This window comes from Furipterus horrens, unplaced genomic scaffold, assembly GCF_987537825.1.
Source record: "Furipterus horrens unplaced genomic scaffold, mFurHor1.1.pri manual_scaffold_4, whole genome shotgun sequence".
NCBI classification, from domain to species: Eukaryota; Metazoa; Chordata; class Mammalia; order Chiroptera; family Furipteridae; genus Furipterus; species Furipterus horrens.
In genome coordinates this window covers 178,662,571-178,683,506 of record NW_028327174.1, presented here as the reverse complement: position 1 = coordinate 178,683,506, position 20,936 = coordinate 178,662,571, and the positions used below count along the sequence as shown (strand labels likewise).

The following is a 20,936-nucleotide window of genomic DNA, read 5'->3' as shown; positions in this document are numbered from 1 at the left end:
TAACTGTGTGAATCCATCTTGGACCCCCGCCCCCAAAGAAAGCACCACAGGGCTGCGAAATAGGTTGCGGACAGGCAGGCGCCGGTAGCTAATTTGTGACGCGTACACAGGCACTGCCCCCGACAGCCAGCCCAAGAAAACAAAACGCATCTGTCAAAATGAGGCAGGCAACTATAGAAATACCGGTAACACAACTCACCAGGCAGCAGATAGAGAACCTGACAGATGAACAGATAAGAAACCTGTCAGAGGCTCAGTTCTGGGCCATTGTTATCAGGTGGCTTACAGAATTCACAAAAGAGCAGGAAAAAGATATGAAAGAAGCGAAAAACTTTCATAACGAAAGGAACAAAACCACGTACGAGACAGATGGTGAGGAATCCAGAGTTCATTTCAACAAACAGGAATATGGAGAAGGAACAAGCAGTCAACCAATGCAGCGAGAGGAAATGGGAAGCAACAATGAAAGGATCAGAAACCTCTGGGACAGCTATAAAAGGCCCAACATAAGAATCATTGGTTTGCCAGAGAATGAGGAAGATGAACTAGAACTTGAAAAATTGAGTGAAAATATAATAAAGGAGAACTTCCCAGACTTGGGGAAGGGAATAGACCTGCAGGTCCAGGAAGCAAGGAGAGTTCCCAAGAGACTGGACCCAGGGAGAACCACTCCAAGACACATTATAATCAAAATGTCAAAAATTAAAGATAAAGAGAGAATCTTAAAAGCAGCAAGAGAAAAGAAAAGAATTATGTACAAAGGGGTCCCAATTAGACTATCAGCTGACTTCTCAAGGGAAACCCTACAGGCAAGAAGAGACTGGCAAGAAATATTCAAAGTAATGAAAATCCAAAACCTACAACCACGAATACTCTATCCAGCGAAATTGTCATTCAGAATAGAAGGACAGAGAAAGTGTTTCCAGGACAAAATAAAACTGAAAGAGTTCATTAGATCCAAACCACTGTTATATGAGATGTTAAAGGGACTGGTTTAAAAAACAGAAGCTAAGGAGATGAAACAAAGGCAAACTAAACAGGCAATGAGAGTGGAAGAGGAATTGTGGGTACGGGAAGCATATTGGGGGGAGGTCAACAGGGAGGGGGAATGGGGAAAGGGAGGGAGATGATATAGGAATTGGGGATCAAGGTAGGAGGGAATGGAATAGACGGAGAGAGGTTGGGAGGAACTGTATGCACAACTAATGGACATAATCTAAAAGGGGGGGACAACTGGAGGGAGGGGGGCCACCGGGTGGAGGGGAGCAGAGGGAAGGGAAATTGGCACAAATGTAATAATTTAATCAATAAAACACATTAAATCTGAAAAAAAAAAAAGAGAATAATTGAAAACTGGGACTTTATGTGTGTTATGAGTCAGGAAACTTATAAGTCAAAGTTTGAAATAAAAGCATTCTACATTTCCAGTGCAGCAGAATAAAAGCAGAACCTTGAGTTGGGATATTAAGATCCATGCTATACACAGGAAAGACTCCTTATGGGGCACATTTGTGAAGCACAAGAAATCTGGAAGTCAAGACGAACTTGGGTACAGTTTTACTTAGACATGCACATCTCTGAGAGAAATGTCCCCATTTCTGATTCTCAGAAGTTGCAGTAATAGTACATTTGAATATTATCCCATGGGCACATGGAAACATGGCTGCTACATATTTTCACATGGAGAAAGTAACACACAGAGCTTTAAACAAGAAAAGGATAGTGAAAATGACATGAAAACAAGTTATCTGGGTTATATTGGTAACAGTGGTCTGTGAAAATGGGTGGGAATTCTACTTTTCCCTCAACACATGTTCTCAACCTCTCATCAAACATTTCAAAAAGAGGAGTACTCTTTTGTCTATAGCAAGACAATGCGATGAAGGAGAGAATGCTGTTGAGAATGCTTGAACCCCTTTTTTCTTGTTTTCAAAATTCAACTAGCTTTGTAAATCTTTTGTGGTAGCCTCTCTACTATGATGTTCAAGAAACAAAGTAACATCCCCTCAAATCAATTCCTGGCATTTGTTTTAGTAAAAAAAAATGACAAATATCATATATAAGTACAAGCAAGTGGTATGGGTTCACCAATGTCATTTTTGACAGCGGAAGGAGATCATATAAGAAATTCTTATGTCCGGTGTCCTCAAAGAACATTCTGATTCAATCACCAGCTCTTAATTCTAGATCACATCTTCCATCAAATCATCCTCTTAAATGAAATACAAAATACAAAAAAATAAATAAATAAAACAAACAAACAAAAGAACCCTGTAGAGTTCATTTTTGCTTTTGCTTTTGCTTTTGCCACACTGAAACCCCCAATGGAGAAATTTCTGGAGAGAAAATCATTCAGCTGTTGTAAATGTGTTCGCTATGACAACCATTCCTTCAGGAAACAACTGTTTCTCTCAGAAAAGAAAGATTAGTGAAACGGCTTCTCCTTAACATGCCAAGTTCAAACTGGAAGTTTCCTAATGAAGATTATTTATCTGCAGTTACCATGTTCATCTCATTTTCTTGCAAGGACATCCTGAGCTGGTGAGATGTTTGATTAAGACTGCCATGGATACAAGAAAATAATAGTAATAATAAAGATAAAAAACAATGGAAGCTAATACATTGTGCTTAGTGTGTACTAGATATTCTCCTAAATGCTTTGGAATATTACTTTTCTTAACCTTCACCACAGTTCTATAATGTAGGCACTATTATTGCCTCCACATTGCACAGATGAAGAAACTGAGGTATAGAGAGGCCAAATAACTTGACCAAGTTCACATGGCTATTAAGTAGGAGAGCTGGGATTAGAAACTGAATAGTATGGCTCTACATCCATGCTCGTAATCACTACCCTCTAAGTTTATACTTCTATGTACGTAAAAAAAATACGGGTAGGCATCAGGCCATGAAAAAAGTGCTTTAGCTCTGTGTGCTTGGTAACGCACACACACACAGGCACTGAGAAGAGCCAAGGACTTAGAGCATGCACCTGATGAAATGTATTGCCATGTCACAGCAGAAGAAGAATTCCTCACATTTTTAGCCAGTAAGTTTCCAACAAGAATACGATAGAATACCTATGACATGTCATCATTGAATGAGGCACTTTTCTCATCACTTTGGCAATGAATCAACTTTTTCAAATAGTATAATACAAACACTATTGATGCAAATTGATTTACAAATGTCAAAATTTATGCTCCAAAAGAAGTTTCTGACAGAATTAAATGTATCAGTCCTTTGGATTGTTAATTTCAGGAGTTCACAGAACAAGATTCTTTGACCTCTTTCTCCTCTAGACTTCACAAAAACATCAAAGGCTGACAGCAGTCTACTTGTCTTGATGCAATGATTTTCATCCTATGTATAGATTTTATTTAAATTAATGAATCTGAACCCCAGTTACTTTGTATCACAGGGTTATTATGCCAATCATAAGAAATAATTATAAAAACATTTTATAAATTGTTAGCTCTACATAGATATTAGTTATTATTTTTATAACCGAGGGAAGTAGATGTTCTCAGTATTTTAATTAAGTTGATTATCAAATTAGCTTTGAGACAGAGTAAGAGACAAGAACCCTATCATTCTCACAACTTTAAAAAACATATTCAACTCTTTAAAGCACCTTTTAGAATACAATGAGCTGGTGCTTTTTAAAAAAACCCTGTATTTGTCATATTATAACTACTCATCATAATAAGTAAAGATGAAGGATAGCTACTTAATAAAGATGTGGGTAATCCACCAACCACTTTCCCCCGTCCCCAAATATATTTACAAATGAAATAACAAATATACTTCTACTTTCCTGAAGCCTAAAATCACACGATTTCTTTATGACATGGTTTTATCCCAACAGTCGCACTTCTTTACTCTCCACTTCTAAGGACAGCAACGAAGTGCTTTATCTCTCAGATGTCTGACTCCGTTCTCACTCCTGCTAGCCTTTGAACACCTGCTTCTCAGTTCCTCTAGATCAGCGATTTTCAACCGCTGTGCCACAAGAAGTTTTAATACATGCAATGCCTGACTATTTAATCAGGGCCACTGACCTCTTTTCCCTTAGATTGTCAAATAAATAAATGACAACAGCCAACACAACAACAGCTGTCTGGTGTGAGTGAATCAAAATTATATCTATCTTTTTGTCAGATCAGCACAACATATACTTTTTGGTCTACTGCAGAATTTTAGTAGTTTATTTGTGCTATGAAATGAAAAAGGTTGAATGAAAATCGCTGCTCCAGGCGGTGTGGATCTAAGTGCTGATGGATAGAGAAAAAAAATCCTACAACTTTGCTGGAAGCAATAATAACTTTACAATCAAATGCATGGGGGATGTGGATATAGATAAGTCTAGGAAGACACAAATTAAATATGAAGATTCCTTACCTACCAAGGAATCGAAAAAAGAAAAAGGCATGTCAAAGCCTGGAGGGCTTCCAAATAACAGTCCTCAAATTCTGCCCTTTTGGATTCTAGTTTATAAAGAATAGAAGCAAGTTGCTAAGGCTGGTGATATGAATCCACCCCTTTTCCACCACCAGACCAGCATTGAGCCCTGATGGGCAGCTGCCAGCCCCATTGGTGACTAACAAATGCTTACCCAGTGCTGTCTGCCCTCTGCTTGATGCATTCCTGATCACTTTAGTATGTTCTAATGTAATAATTTAAATGGTTTCCAAAGCACACACTACTTCATTTTTCATTACAGAAAACTTTGAAATCACCCTTTATCAATTGTTGGGAGTCATTTTCCAATGTTCAGATAGTATTACTGCACCTTGCTGTGCCTAATTTTGTTACATGTGTAATATCTTGCCAAAAATATTATTTAAAAAAAAAGTCTTTAAAATATACTTGTTTTCTTAAACCTTTAAAGGGTGGATCTCAGCTGAGGGTAGTCCTGCTCCCAGGGGACACCTTGCAATGTTTGGAGACATTTTTCAATGTCTTTGGTGGGCAAGGAGAGTGCTAGTGGCATCTGCTACCAAACATCTTACAAAGCCCAGGACAGTCCCCCCAGCTCTATGCAAAGAGTTACCTGGCCCAAGATGTCAATAGTGCTGAGGTTGAGAAACTCTGCTTTATAGTAAGTACAGTAAGTTCACTGAAGTGCCATGAATTGGCATTGGCTAATCTGCTAAGTGCTAGAGAAAGCAGCAATCTGCTCAGTCCTTTTGAGTCCAGTCTTTAAACACTGGCGTTTGGGAGGGCCTTTGGAAAAGGATCACTAGAGTCTCATTGGACTACATAACTTTCCTCTTGATATTTAGAGTAACCTGTATACAGTAGTTCTGGGCCAGGAGTCTTATTTGGGTTTGTAATGTTCTTTCACTGAACCAGAACCAGAACCAGAACCAGAACCCAAAGTAGCCTCATCGCAACTGCCTAAGCCCTGAGCAGAGGCAGATGCCTGGCTATGCCTTTTAGGTCAACCCCAGGTTCAGCCTCCCTCCTTGCCCTGCATCCTTGATCTCCACCCATAGGGCCAATCCTAACACGTAGCAGGAAGTACCAACATCTTAGTCTTCAGGTCTGGTGGCTTGGTTCCATTTTCCCCCCAAGATCAATCTTGGATTCTCCCCCTGATCTATACACTTCAGCTTCAACTCTGGTCCCTGTTGCTCAGTTCTAGAAATATCTCTACTTGCTTATAGGACCATGCTCTACCTTGCTCTTGACATTTTTCTTGTAAGGTGTAGCCTCTTGTCTCAGAACTGAAGTTGGGTGCATGCATACTGCAAGTTATTTTTAGACTACGCACCAGGCTCAACTTCCCTAGTCAGCACATGCAGCAGACCTAGTTCACCGGGTGCCTGGTTGGCTGGATGGTCCAACTCCTGCTATGATGCCACCTTCAACTTTAGACAATTCTCATTGTAGAATAGGTTCTCCTTTTCATTTAAAATTCCATATCTGTCCTGGCTGGTGTGGCTCAGGGGATTGAGGGCCAGCCTGCAAACCAAAGTGGCACTGGTTCGATTCCCAGTGGAGGCACATGCCTGGATTGCAAGCCAGATCCCTGATAGGGGGTGCATAAGAGGAAATCAGACATTGATGTTTCTCTTCCTTTCTTTCTACCTCCCTTACCCTCTCTCTAAAAATAAATAAATAAAATCTTTAAAAAATAAATAAATAAAATTGCATATCTGCCTTCACAAATTCCCTAGTTCCCTTTTCTACACTATTATTTTATCCCATAGCACTTTCCCAACAAACAGTATAATTTACTTATTTGTTTAATGCCTGGTTTCTCCCATGAGAATATAAACTCCATGAGGGAAAATCTCTGTTTGGTTCATTAATATGTTCTTAACACCTTAATCAGTGCCTAGTGTGTAAGTACATACCCAATAACTTATTTGTTGAAGGTTGAACGAATATGATCATTCCCCCAGTTTATATTTAAGTATAAAAAGTAAATGCAAGTAGAAATGGACTGATTGAATCAAATATTTAGATAAAGTACATTTAAATGACTTTCAAAATCGAGAAGGATTTTTTAGTTCTTGAAAAAGCTAACATTAGGCTTGTCTCAGGGTATCAATTGTTACAACCATAAAACACATTGACTTTTTAAACTGCACTTAAAATATTCATGCTTCATTTAGGTCATACTTAATTTATGGCAACTAATTAGCGTTACATGAATTAACTGTTTACCACAGCATGTTCTATTTGGTCCAGTGCTATAGACTCCTTAGACCTGACCTAAATGGCATAAGACTTGCTTGGAATTTAATTAAATTTTTATTAGAAGTAACAATGAAGCAACTATACGATTCCAAATGAAAAGCTCATAATAAATAGCTTCTGGATGACAGGTTATTTTAGGTGTTAATAGACAGTTTAATCTTGTCATATTTGGATCCATTTTTTTCTTTAACTCAAAAAAGGTAGTTATTCAGGAAGAGAAAGTTAATTTACTTTTCCTTCTATATGGCAGAAAACCCAAAACCCTCATTGAATTCTAATGCCTTTTTTTTTATTACTTTGCAATATTAAAGCTACTATTTGATAATTGACATTTACAAGAATATGTTTACTCAAATATATTTGTGAATGAAAAGAATTTAATTGAACTTATCTTCATGAATTTTTGGGAAAATGTGACTTCCTTATTTTGCTTTGCTGCTGAGAAAGGAATACAGGTATTTATCTCTCTTGAGAACTTAAATCTCTATTGTTCAATTTTATGCAATGTCAAAGGAAATAGAATAAGAAGGGAAAGGAAGGAGAGGAAAGAAATGAGGAAAAGGAGAAATCCAAATATGTGTTGCTAATTTGACTACATTTGTCTTTATACAATGTCAAATTTGTTAGTCCAGCCGATTCCTTTCTTCCCTTCCCACAACATGCATACACAACGTAAGAAACTATACAATGGTTTAGAAGTGGGTAGAGGAGTTTAACAATGAGAGTTTACACCTAAAGCTTGGGATGTGGGACATCCTTCCTATAATGATAACCTTAGGGAAAAAATATTGTTGGATCTGTGAATCAGAGGAATTCAATCCTCCCTATCAAGGTCAACACAACAGCATTATCTATAGGAGGAGATGGTTTAATGTGGGTATTTTTCCCTTGATTATTATTCTTGCCATTTTCTCATTTAAAATTTAATTTGGATCTGTGGAACGGAGCACGGGGCATCTGTGGAAGTCTATGCCACACAAACTAAAGACGACAGGGGATTAAGGAGCTAAGTTGCCACTTTCAGCTCTGCTTTGTACATTAAAGATTACATTTACACAATGGAATACTATGCAGAAGAAAGAAAAAAGGAATTCCTACCTTTCGCAACAGTGTGGATGGAACTGGAGATTATTATGCTTAGTGAAATAAGCCAGTGGGTGAAAGACAAATACCATATGATCTCACTTATAAGAGGAATCTAATGAACAAAATAAACTAACAAGCAAAATAGAACTAGAGGCATGGAAACAAGGAACAGACTGACAGCTGCCAGATGAGGGGGAGGACTGGGTCATGGTGGGAAGAAAGGGAAGGGATTAGCCAAAGAAGATGCGTGAATGATCCACGGACATGGACAAACATTGTGGGGATTGACTGCGGGAGCGGGCAGGGGAGGGGGCATGGGGGGCGGGGTGGAGGAGGGCAAAGGAGGAAAAACTGGGAAAACTTCTCAAAGAATAAATGAGAATAATAAAAAAAGAAAAGATTATGTCAAAGAACTTGGCCATCCTTCTGAATAGCCTTTATTTTGCCACCTCTCCTTGTTAATTTTTTAAAAATAACATTTAGCTCTATTTCTTATTTTAAAATTATATATATTCATGATAAAAAATTAGAAATTACAGAACAGCCCTGGCTGGTGTGGCTCAGTAGATTGAGGGCCGGCCTGTGAATCAAAGGGTCACTGGTTCGATTCCCAGTCAGGGCACATCCCTGGGCTGCGGGCTAGGTCCCCAGTTGGGCATGCGAGAGGGAACCACACATTGATGTTTCTCTCCCTCTCTTCCTCCCTCCCTTCCCCCTCTCTAAAAATAAATAAATAAAATCTTTTTAAAAAAGTTACAGAACAGAGAAAAAAGTAAAAATTATTTACCCATTGTCCTACAACTAAAAGTGAGAATAGCGAGCTTTTAGCATATTTAATTTTTTCTGAGATACACATACACAAATACATATACACACACACCACATATGCATACTTATATAATGTAGTGTCCTTTTTATTTTGAAATAATTATAGATTCATAGTGTCTTGACTTTTTCACATACCGCTGTTTCTTGAATATTTCCCCTTTCATTAACAATTATTACAAATACCATTTTATGAAGTTGCAATTTATAGTGGTAGCATTATCTTTAAAATTGTATTATTAGATATTTTTAATTTCTATTATGATAAAGTAATTTTAGTCCATAAAAATTAATCTACATCTCTGATAATTTCTGTAGGACAGATTATTTGAAGTGGAATTCTGGGCTTAAAATAAGTTACTTTTAAGGCCATTGAAATACACTGTTAAATTGCCATGCAGAAAAGGTATATCAACTTAACCTCACCAGAAATTTATTAGAATCCTTAGTTTTTTTTTTAATAGTTATTCTATTACAGTTATCTCAATTTTTCCCCCTTTGCCATCCTCCACCCAGGCCAACCGCTGCTCCCACAGTCAATCTCCACACCATTATCCTTGTACATGGGTGATTCATACATGTTCTTTGACTAATCCTCTCCCCTTCTTTCCACCATTATCCCTTCCCCTCTGGCAGCTGTCAGTCTGTTCCTTATTTCCATGTCTCTGGTTCTACTCTATTTTGCTTGCTAGCTTATTTTGTTCATTAGATTCCTTTTATAAGTGAGATCATATAGTATTTGTCTTTCGCTGAATGGCTTATTTCACTTGACATAATATTCTCCAGTTCTATCCATGCTGTCACACAAGGTAGGAGTTCCTTCTTTCTTTCTGCTGTGTAGTATTCCATTGTGTAAATGTACCACAGTTTTTTGATTCACTCATTTACTGATGGGCACTTAGGCTGTTTCCAGCACTTAGCTAATGTAAATAGTGCTTCTATGAATAGTGTTCCTTTGAATTGGTGTTTTGGGAGAATCCCTAGTTTTTTCTCATCCTTGAGAGCATAAAGCATTATTTCGTTTAAAGTATTTTGCTAATTCATTGGCCATTTTGGCAACGTGAAACTGATTGTACTTGTTGGAAAATCCTAGTTGTAATGGATTCTAGAATACTTAAACTGAAAAAGAAAAGTCATGCCATTTCAGCTTAATTAGAATAGTTAGTTGAAACAATTTTGTCATTTTCTAATACCAGTTGCATAGTATATATTTTGGTAGCTATTGGGCTAGAGAAAAAAGACCGTTAAGCTCTTTACAATGACCTTTCTAATAGATTTTGATGACTACCTTACTTTATTTTTTTTCAAAGGAAAATCTCCATTTAAAAGACCTTTATTTTAAGTAGTACTTTTTATTTTCTCTTATGGAAAAAGTTAATTTGCAGATACTTAGACAAAATAAGTTACTCTTTTCAAGGGAAATAGACACCTCCCCCCATCTCCAATTCTCCTATATGAGAAGTCAGAATAAACATATCTGGCTTTCTCTTAGAAAGGGCCTTTAATTTCCTAGAACTAAGTTAAAGAGTGGTAATGAAGTTAATCAAACAGGAGGCAAATGTGTATTTAAGAATCAGCATTTCTGGAAGCAATTTTAGGAAAAGCTGTGATTAAACAGAGTATCTCTTTACTTGGGAAAAAGATCTATTAAAAACCTACTAAGTGCCAGGCATTTTGCAATATGTTGTTGATACAAAGTGAAAAAGATACAATTCCTGCTTTCCAAGGGATCACAAATTAATAGGAACAATAGACTTACATATAATGGATTTATAGCAATATGGTAAGTGCTTATAAGAGACATACATATAAGGCTCAGGAGGGGCCTGGAAGATGAGGTAGCTAGCTTTCTGGATTGGTAAAGAGGTAATGTTCAAGCAGCATTCTGAAGGATGAACAGGATTTGTCAGTTTTCATAGTGGGAGGGTGGCAATGGCTCATTCTGGGCAGAAGGAGCAGCACATGAACAATACCCAGGCAAGGGATCAACTGTTAAAAACACTAGGAATGCACTGAAAGATTTAAAGCAGGGACGTGATTTGATCACATATTTTTCTTTAGGAAAATCTGCAAAATGGTCAATGAATGGTGTTTTTGCAGGGCTGGGGTAAATGGAGCCAAGCTGCAAGACCAGATGTGAAGAGACCAGTTAAAGGGAAAGACATTTTAATGGCTGAAACCTGTGGCTGTCAAAGTTTAGCATGCACGAAGAGCACTTGTCATAAAAAAGACTATTAGGATCCATCACCAGAGTTTCTGATTCAATAGCTATGGCATGAGGCCTAAGAATTTACCTTTCAGACAAGTTCCCAGATGGTTTAGGGTGACTTTCAGGTTTTTGGTTTAAGCAACTGGGAAGATCCCATTGTCATAAAACAAAAGAGGGAGAGTATAAATCAAGTGCTTCTTTTTCCAGCAACCTGTCTGCCCCACCCCACCCCAGCCCCTTTCAATGCTGTTTCCCCTAATTCTTCAAGGTTTATCTGTTCCCAGCTGGCTGTCTCCCTCCTCTAGCATCCCTTCACTATTACCAGCATCTCAGGCTGCTGAACTCTAACTGGTCTCATTTGCATGTCCCTGGCTTATGCTCCTGGGATCCAGGTCTCTGTTAGTTTATGAGAGACCAAAATGGATCAATGTGTCATTGATTATGAAAGTGGCAATTGGATGCTCCTCCAGGGTGAGAAATTTCTACTTTAATAGTGGTCTTCCTAAAACCATGCCTCAGCCCAAAGCAGTGACTCGAGTGGGAATTCCAGGTATCAGAACAGGCAACCTGCAGGATCCCTTCCTGGATGGTGCAGGTCTACTGACATCCCTTAGTGAACAAAGTTGAAAAAATTCATAAAACAATTTGATAAGTACTACTTCACTTTGAGGATCAAAAATTTGACTTGGCACTATGATCAGGCTCAGTTTCTGCACTTGGAAAAATCCTCAAAGCACCCTTGCTCAAAGGGGTTCATCTTTAGTAAGTTTAGCAGGTTTTACCCATAAGTGGGGGCTCAGTTCGGCATGCGCTTGTACTCACCTACAAATCGTACAATCCTCCGGAGTAAGGGGTTCAGGTAACAGCATTCTCCAGTTAGAATTGTTTTCTCCTGGGCAACCAGAGATTCTCTAGTTGACTTTATGAAATACATGGATACCTCACCAATAAAAATCTGCAGAAGAAATGTTTAAGAAAGATCAAGTTGGAGAACTCTCTGATAAAAAAGACCAGTGGCTTTACACACAAAAACATGAAAAACTTCTGAGGCTCCACAATCCTCTTAAAAGATATCATGTTGGAGAGATGAGGAGTTAAAGAGCAGTTTGCATTGAACTTGTCAAAAGAATTAGAGAAAGCAATAATTAATAATTTCAGATAGATTTCAGACCATAGTATTAAACTCCAAGGTCATATATAAACATCACTTAAAATAAAAAATTGTAATAGAATTCATGATAAGTTTTACTCATGATGGGATTGAATTTTTTTAACTCAATATGTGAGTTGCAATACTGAGAAATGACTGAGAAAGCCAATGTGCCCGACAAGGCGTGACATACACACATTACAGTGTTATTACTTCATTTTATGGCAATGTTACCTTCATTTACATAGTAAATCATTATTTAAACATGTTTTCTTGTGCTATCTGGCTCCTCTTCTGAACTGTTTGACTGTCCCTTCTTTATGATTGGCACCTTGCTCTTGTTATCTTGAACAAATACATGTGTAATTACCATTTAAATCATAATTTTTTTGCATAGATTGTAAGCTTCCTGATGACAGGGACTATATGCTGTATTTCTTCATTATGCTGACAGCACACAGCACAGTGTATTCCCATTTAAAATAAGGAGCTAACATGAAGCCAATAGTCACCAACTCTGACACTACCAAAATCAAAGACTGAGAACCATCAGTGGAGAATAAGGAGTTAATCGTTATCATGGTTTATTGAAAACTGGGCATCAGGCGCTTTATCAGAGCATTTTTCATGCTGACAAGATCACCAGGATAGGTACTATTACTCTTACTTCACTCATATAGAAGGAAAGTTCATCAAGGTTAAGTAACTGACCCCCCAGAGCACACAACTAGCACACACAGCACTGGGATGGGTACCCAGAACAACTGTGTGTCCAAGTCCACACTTGCCGCCACATCATATGTCAGTTCTAGTTTCCTAATCCTTTATTTCAACATTTCCCCAGAAGAATGTGATTTTACAGATGCTCTTCTTTGCTATGCATATCCTGTGGTTTCAGATAAACTCTATCAATCAATGTTTAAGAATTCCCATGTCTTACATTCCCTGCCCCCATCATTATGGACTATCTGTTTAAATGAATAAAGATGATAATATCATGAATGGCACATGGGTGATGGAAATTGAACTATAGAATTTAAAAACTGGAATCCTTTACAGATGTTTTCCCTTTCCTTTTATAAGTGAGGAAATTGAAGGTCTCAGGGACTTGGCCACACACAGCCAGACTGTGTCTGAAGCAGCTCTAGAATGTGGCCTCTACATAGACAGTCATCCTGACTGTACAGATATGACACCTGAGGTATAGAGGGGTCAAACAATTTGTCCAAGGTTACCAGAGCTAGTAAGTCACAAATCCCAGCTTTGAACCCAGGAAAGCTTGGCTCCAGAGCTCTTCCTCTTAATCATTACACTTCTACTGACTCAGCAGAAATATCCATTGAATTTGTGTCTAATAATGAGAACACAGAAAACGGAACAAATTAAGTGCAATATGCTTCAAACACTGAAAAATGATACTTAAGTACAAGAAAGAAGAGCATAGCAGGCAGGAACAGGTTATAGACAAGTCAGAATGAGATGGGAAGTCAGTAGGAATAGAGACAATTCATTGTCAGACAGGCAAATAATGGGCCTGCATGGATCACCTTGGTAGGTGCTGAAATATTTTGCGCCTTACATGACTTGGAATTGACAATGAGTTAATGAGCTCTGCCATATAAAAGTATTTGAATGGCTACAAGAACTCAGCCTTTCCTCTTTGCCCGTAAGACCCGTCTCTGCCAAAATAAGGTGCCAAGGGGCTTTGTTTGTCCCTACTGTTCAGGATGAAACTGCACTACTCTTTTTATCATAGTGAACAGATGGGGACCAATCCATGCATGCTTGGATACATAAAACGGTATTTCCTTGAGGGAGCTTTCTCTTATGCCACAGACGAGCTTAGGCATTCTTATTGTACATGAATCTCTTAGCTTGTGATTCTCCTTTCTAGTTCTTATCGCAAATAATTACATATTATTGTTATTCTTTGTTACGGGATGTTGTGCCTCTTATTCTCCACTGTATCCCAGGGGCCTACCCCAGTGGAAGGTACATAGTAGTTAATCGATGTTGAATGAATAAAGAATGTCAGATTAATGAAGGTCTTTTGAAATATAGGTTTAATTAGGTGCATGATAAAAAAGAAAGAAAAATTATTTTTATTATTTAGCCTTCAGACGCACTAAAAATGTCACTGTATTTTCCATCACCTTTGCCAGGACACCTCAGGAAAAGGGAGACCCTGTCTTGTCATTGTTCCCCCAACACATCATACAGATTTCTATCTTGACATCTATGCAATGAATTACAATTGCTGTTTGTATGTCCCTCTTCATTTGACAATGATGTCCTCATGGGAAGGACTTGGCCTTCCTTTGTATGGTGCCTAGAATAGGACAAGTATATAGTAGTCTCAATCAATATTTGTTGAGTGAATAAAAGATTGAATCTTTAGAGGATCTACTTAGAGATAGAAACCTCTGACCTTAATTTCTCTGAAGATGAACACTGCAGGAAATTCCCAATACAGACCAGACAGTATGCATTTATTGATGTACTGCTTGAGAATAAATAAAAACCAAGGACTAAGTGACGCAAAGTACGTGATCTCTTTTAAGTGAAATTCACTCATATATTCATTTTGCAATCATCAGTTTTGGAGAGGGAATTGTTCTAGCACTGGAGACGTAGCTGCAGGGGTTGGGAGAACAACACAAACAAACTAATAAATATCTGATGTAATGTCATGAAATGATTACAAAGTAAATAAGGGGAATGGGATGGAGAGTGAAAAACATGAGAAAAAATAAAAGAAATAAGCTTTGCTTGCTGCAGCCGTTTCAGAAGTTGAAAACATTCTTTTGTTTGTTTGTTTATTATTTTATTTTTAGAGAGAGGGGAAAGGAGAAAGAGAGGGAGAGAAACATCACTGTCTGGTTGCCTCTCACTCACGCCCTCAACTGGGGACCTGACGTGCAACCTAGTCATGTGCCCTGACTGGGAATCAAACCAGCGACACTTGGCTCGCAGATCAACGCTCAATCCACTGAGCCACAGCAGCCATGGCTTTGAGAACATTCTTACCCTGCAGGAAAGAGCTGTGCAAATTCTAGGAGCTCCATGTTCATTGAAACTTTCTACTGCTCACACAGAAGGCAAAAAAGCAAGAGATGTGTGAGAAAAACCTATACACAACCTATTCTTATTTAAAAATGCATGCACACACACAACAATGGGAAAAAAATCACTTCAAGGCATAGCATACTAAACAGAACTCAGGCAAAAGGGTATGGGGTTCAAATAAGTCCATAAGTAAAACATCCCAGGACTCTCATGTCAAAGGGGATTAGCAGGACAAAAATGTTACTATTGGCCAACAATACTCAAATCATAAGTGAGGTATGAAGCATAAAAAAAAATACCAGAGCAAGGATATATATACTAATCTATATATCTAGTTAATGCCTGGAGTACATTAAGTGATAATGAATGCTTACAAAAGGAAGGAAGGAAGAGAGGGAGGGAAGGAGGGAGAAAGGAAGTCATCTTATCACTTATACCCTTGTAGGAAGGTGCTCCTGGTTTTCAGTTAAGACTGAGGGACAGGAAAGGCTGCTGATGAAACAGTCTAGCTCTCAGATCTCAGTGAGTGGGCTTACTGGATGTTCATTTTCCTGCATTTTACTGACCATACACCGGGTGCTATTTCTCCATCCACTGGATCCTATAGTCTCATACAGGGTCTGATTCTGCTTAGAGAAAGGGAGAAAGAGGATTCTGCTTAATAAGAGGAAGGGGTCTCCTTTCCTGTCAGGTCTCCAGCCCACGTTAGATGCCATTTTGCACACTGCCAGATTTATGAGTCTGGTTTTGGCAATGCCTGGGTTCTCTTGTCTGTATCTTTGCCACACACACTCTGCCTCTATCTACCACTCTGTTCAGAGAGCAGCTGGGGCATGTGGAACTTGCCATGCGTTTGGCTCTGGCTGCCCTCCCTATTATGGCCTTTCTGAGCGTTAGCTAACAAACACCGCATCACTCACAGCAAATGAGAATACCCTCGGGCGAGAAATCATCAAGGCCAAACTCTAGATCTGGCAATGATTGAACTGCAAATGAATTCCATTAGTGCATTTCTCATCCCCCAACTATGCTGGCTACAAAAGTGACAAAAGACATTTAGATAATAGTAAATACGCTTTAAGTAATGAGGATAATTATTCTATCTTAATAAAGTTGTCTTTAAAATATGGAAACCCAAATGGCAAATAAACAAACAAATAACCCTGGAACGTAGTGTATCACTTCGGTGTGCTATTTTTCAGACTTCACTTCTTCACAATGTTTTATAGAAGATCTGATAAATAATAAATAAATGACATAAATACAAAATACGTAGGGAACAGTTTTTAGACTTCAAAAGACAAACATTCTGCAGAAAAAAATTGGTACTGTTAGATGTATTATAATTTCATATTGTAAGGGGGATTTACTACATGTTGTATATAGTTGTCTTTAAAAAGGGCATCTAGAATTCCTAGAATATATGTTTTAGGTTCACATACGCCAGTTGTCGCTCTGGTCACTGGCAATATCAAAGTCAGTGCTGCTTCTTGAATGCGGCTGTGAAGCTGAAATCCCAGCTTTCTTCCTTCTTGATGAGTGACTTTGAGCCTCACGTTTTCCCTTTTTTCATGATTTTGAACATGAGGCCAATAACAATATATTAGAAAATTGTTGAGATTACTAAAAAAATGTATGTAAAAACATCTATAGGTGCTCAAAGAATGTTTGTTGCCTTCTCTTCCTGGTCTATCTAGGCAAGTATGTCTGCTGGAATTGGTTTAAAAAAAAGTCATTGTTCCTAGTCCTGGGGTAAGGACACATGTGTGACTCTAGCTCTGTACTGCCCCAATGAGGCGTTTGATCTTGAACCAGTCACTTGACCTCTCAGCCTCAGTATCTTATCTGTCAATCTGTCTGTATCTTGTCTGTTGGACTAGAAGACCTCTAGGGTATTTTTTTCCAGCTTCATCATCTTTGCCTTTATGATAGCAGCTAACCAGACAGGCTCATTACGGGAAACTGAAATCACATCACGGGCCTCCCATCTCAGTGCTGTCAGTTAAATGCTCCAGGCCTAGCGTGGTTTCCTGAGATGCTGCTCTTCCCGTTCAGCCAAGTGGACACAGCCCACCCCAGAGCCATTGCATCTCCTGAGACCTCTGCCACTCGGGTTCCTAAGTGACAGCAGCGGAGGTCTGGCAGCCCCCTCTCTAGGTTTTGCTCAGAGGAAGAAGAGGGGTTTTGTTCTTTGCACATGTGCCAATATTAGTGTCTAAGTGGCTTCAGAGCTTTCAGTTCCAGGGATTTTTAGATGCTTCCAGTGGTCTCCCTGAGAAGCTTTGATAGGCATGAGAATTTCCAAGAAAGGCAGACATGGTTTTTGCTGTAGATTTCTTAAAAACAATGATACAGGGGATTTTAAATGTACAGACTATGCTGCCAGTCCTGCCTGCTGATGCCTTAACACTGCTTCAACCTTTCCTAATGAGTGTTACTGACCAACCAGGTCTGCAGAGAGGGTCTGCTCCTCTCACTTGCTGAGTTTTCATAGATTCAAGAGCTCTTGACTGCTGATTATCGCACCTAAGTGTAAATAAAAGAATTTAGCTTTAGACACATCTTATTCCTTTCAAAGCTCAAGGTCTTCAACAGAATCAAGGTCATCAGGATGATGGATGACATTTTGAAAACCTTCAGCAACTGGGATAATAAGTGCTTCACTGATTGTGGCCTCCCCGCTGGTCTTAATCCCGGAGCTGCATCTACCCATGCAGTAGGGTTTCTTAAATTCACACTTGTTATAAAATGCAGCACCAGGTGACAGGCTACATTTCCAAAGCATAGTGGCCTCTTATGCTTTTTTTTCTGGACAGTGGACACAAGAGAAACATGGAACAGTCTGACAGCTGTCAGAGGGAAGAGGAGAGGGAGGAACTGGATGAAAGAAGGGGAAGGGATTAGCCAAAGGACATACATGCATGACCCATGGACACAGACAGCAGTGTGATGATGGGCAGGGGGAATAAGGGTGGGGGCTGAGTGGAGACAGGCAAAGTGGGGGGGGGGGAATGGGGACATTTGTAATAGTATCAACAATAAAAATTTAAAAAATTATGAGGCACAGGAATGTCAGTCTATAGCTTGGAGCTGATGAGGACCTGATCAGTAAAGTTCATCAGGATGCAATACTGGAAAACATTGTCTCAGTATATCCTATGGATTAAGTGAAAGTAAAAAGTTTTTGTTAGATCTCAAAAAAATAAATAAATAAATAAATAAATAAATAAATAATTAGCTAAAATACTGCTCTCAATAAAAAGTGAAGTACATTGTGATCCTCAAGGAAATTGATCATCACGTCCTTTTGGGCAAACAATAATATTTTGAAGAAATATTTGGTGAGCAAATCTCTCTGTGGAACAACATCAGGGGAAAAACAATCTGTAAAGCTATGTGGAGCACTCATCTGCAGCGTGAACTGAAAACAGGGAACTGATATTTTTCTTTAAGTTTTTAAAAAGTCCACGTAATTCTTCCCCGGGGCGGCGGTGGGGGGGTGGGGGCGGGGATTGCACGTTAGCAACAATGTGCTCATGATAAAAACAAAAAACAAAAAATACTAAGAAGTCATGTGACAATGTACCAAAGGAAAACGGATGTGAATTATGAAGCCCTGAAAGAGGTGTCACTAGATGAGACCGCTCAGAGCCTGGAAGAGGCAGATTATGAGGCAGGCCAAGGCTCTACAACGTCCTCTTGCTTCAGCAGCTGCGTCCCCCCTCAGCCAGCAAACAGACTTGCATTTATTGAGAGCCCGCTCTGTGATCCACAGTGTGCTTTGGGCTTTTATATTCAGTGTAAAGAGCTTACGGCCCAGAATCCCCTAATGAAGATTCACAACTTCCTCCAAATTGCGCCTGTCTATCAAATTGTGTTTGTCTCTTCCTATCCTGGGAAATTCTAGACGAGTCTTGCGCACATGTGTGCACACCTGCATGCAAACTGCGAGCTATTTTCCATTCTCCTGGGCTGAGAGTCAAAGGTTCTGTGGCTTCACTACTAAATACTCTGCTGTTAGTTTGTTGTGAGGCCAAGAAAAGCGTTTAATAGCTATTTTTTCATGCCCTGTGGCACTGGAGCTGAGATAAAATGAGGGTAAATCAGATTCTCCGCCCAGTTCAATCCTCTAATAATCTAAACAGGTTCTCTGCCTTTGAGTGTCTGAGTTTATTGAGGAGGCCTGAGGCAGTAGTCAGCCAGGGTTTCCAAGCTGGTCAGAGCGCACCCTGTAGATTTCTTGGAAGCATGGGCCACCACCTTTAGCTAAACGGTTCTGGACACAATCAGTGCCCCAAGCTCTATCCTTTCCTAAAGATCTGGGACAGCAGTGGCCTATCCTGTGCAGTTTACCCCATGTGGCCTTGCCTCAACATGGTGCTGACCTTTTCTGACAGCAAAGCGCAACAGGAGAAAATAGGAAATGACAGGTCAAGCACACTTCGTCTGTCCCTTCATGTCCTCCTCCTGCATTCCTGAAGTTTGATTGGGGCAGTTGATGCCTGTCCACAGAGACGCACAGCAGTGTAGGGTGCTAGGTCTTTCTATGGCTGGTGGGCCTGAGAATGCAAAGAAAACCAAGGAATAATCTAGGTAGCTCCTCTTTTGAAAATTGCCATTAGTTCTTGCCACACAACTTACCCCAGATGAGTCTTACCATTTTTCAACTCCAGGGGGGAAAAGGAAATGGGTTTAAGGAAGAATACAAAATGAAAACACAGAACAAAAACAAACAGCTACAGTTCTATGAAACACCTGGCCAGGTACAGAGGTGTAAAACTGACCTCAGAAAAAAAAGTCAAGACCTGGGAATTGGGACTCTGACATTTGGAGCTTACCGATCAGGGTGTCCTTTTTCTAGCTCTCATCAAATATGAGCACTGGAAAGATCTTGGAGATCAATCCCTTCTTTAATTTACAGGTGGGAAATTGAACCCATAGAGGGAACATGACCTACCAGAGGTCACACAGTTACCGGAGGCAAAGCCATGCTTGGGATCCCTGCCTCTCTGACAGATCAAGCCTGAGTAGGAGGACTCTGCAAGGTGAAGAGAATGAAGGGTGCACAGTCAGAAGCAGGGCTTGTGCGGGGTTAGGCTCTTGGGATCTGTGTCTCCGAGGTCCAGTAGAGGCGGCTTTTGGATGAGCCATTCTTCCCTAGGAGGGGACAGAAGAACTGGACACAGCTCCTTGCTCCCAGACAATGTCCCTGAGCATCAGGAGAGTTGTTTTCTCTGTTCTTATGTTGCTGATTTATTTTCAGATCTTGAGGGAAGATCAACCACCATCAGCAGGCTTCAAAGGCCACATGGGTCTTGGCCATTAACCCATCAGCTATAATTAGCCCTGGTTCCTAGCAAAGCCCCTCATTCAGGAAGAAAATAAAAGTGGAACCAATATCTGCCTAGTCATGTATAGAGCTAGCTGGGACCTCTGGCAAATCATTTGACCTAGTTAAGTCTCAATGTTCTCAACTCAAAAATGAAGGGAACTGGATCATATACTTTCTCTATAGTCTTTGGTATATCTCTTTTCTATTTCACTGTTATGTTGTAAGGATAAATTAGGCAGGACTGCAGAATATAAGTAAATTAAAATGTTTTTAAAAACATTTTTATTTATTTACGTAGAGAAATAGGAAGAGAGGGAGGGAGGAAAAGAAACATCAATATGCAAGAGATATATTGATCAGTTGCCTCTTGCACACCACAGCTGGAGACCTGGCCCGCAACCCAGGCATGTGCCCTAACTGGGAATTGAACTGGTGACCTTTTGGCTCACAGGTCAGCACTCAATCCGCTGAGCCACACCAGCCAGGGCAAAAGATATTATTCTTATCATTATCATTTATGGGCTATTCCTCAGCATGTATCTTGGGGGCCTGCCAGCATT

General features: G+C 39.5%; 1 protein-coding gene across 2 annotated transcripts in view; it reads right to left on the bottom strand.

Annotated features, from left to right (window-relative positions):
• PLPPR1 (phospholipid phosphatase related 1) overlaps positions 1-20,936 on the bottom strand; it is a 237,618-nt gene that overhangs the window by 18,750 nt on the left and 197,932 nt on the right. For both annotated transcript variants that reach the window (XM_090275931.1, XM_090275932.1), the window contains exon 4: positions 11,651-11,783. In XM_090275931.1, the coding sequence (XP_090132057.1) occupies positions 11,651-11,783 (133 nt within the window). The remainder of the gene's footprint in view (positions 1-11,650; positions 11,784-20,936) is intronic.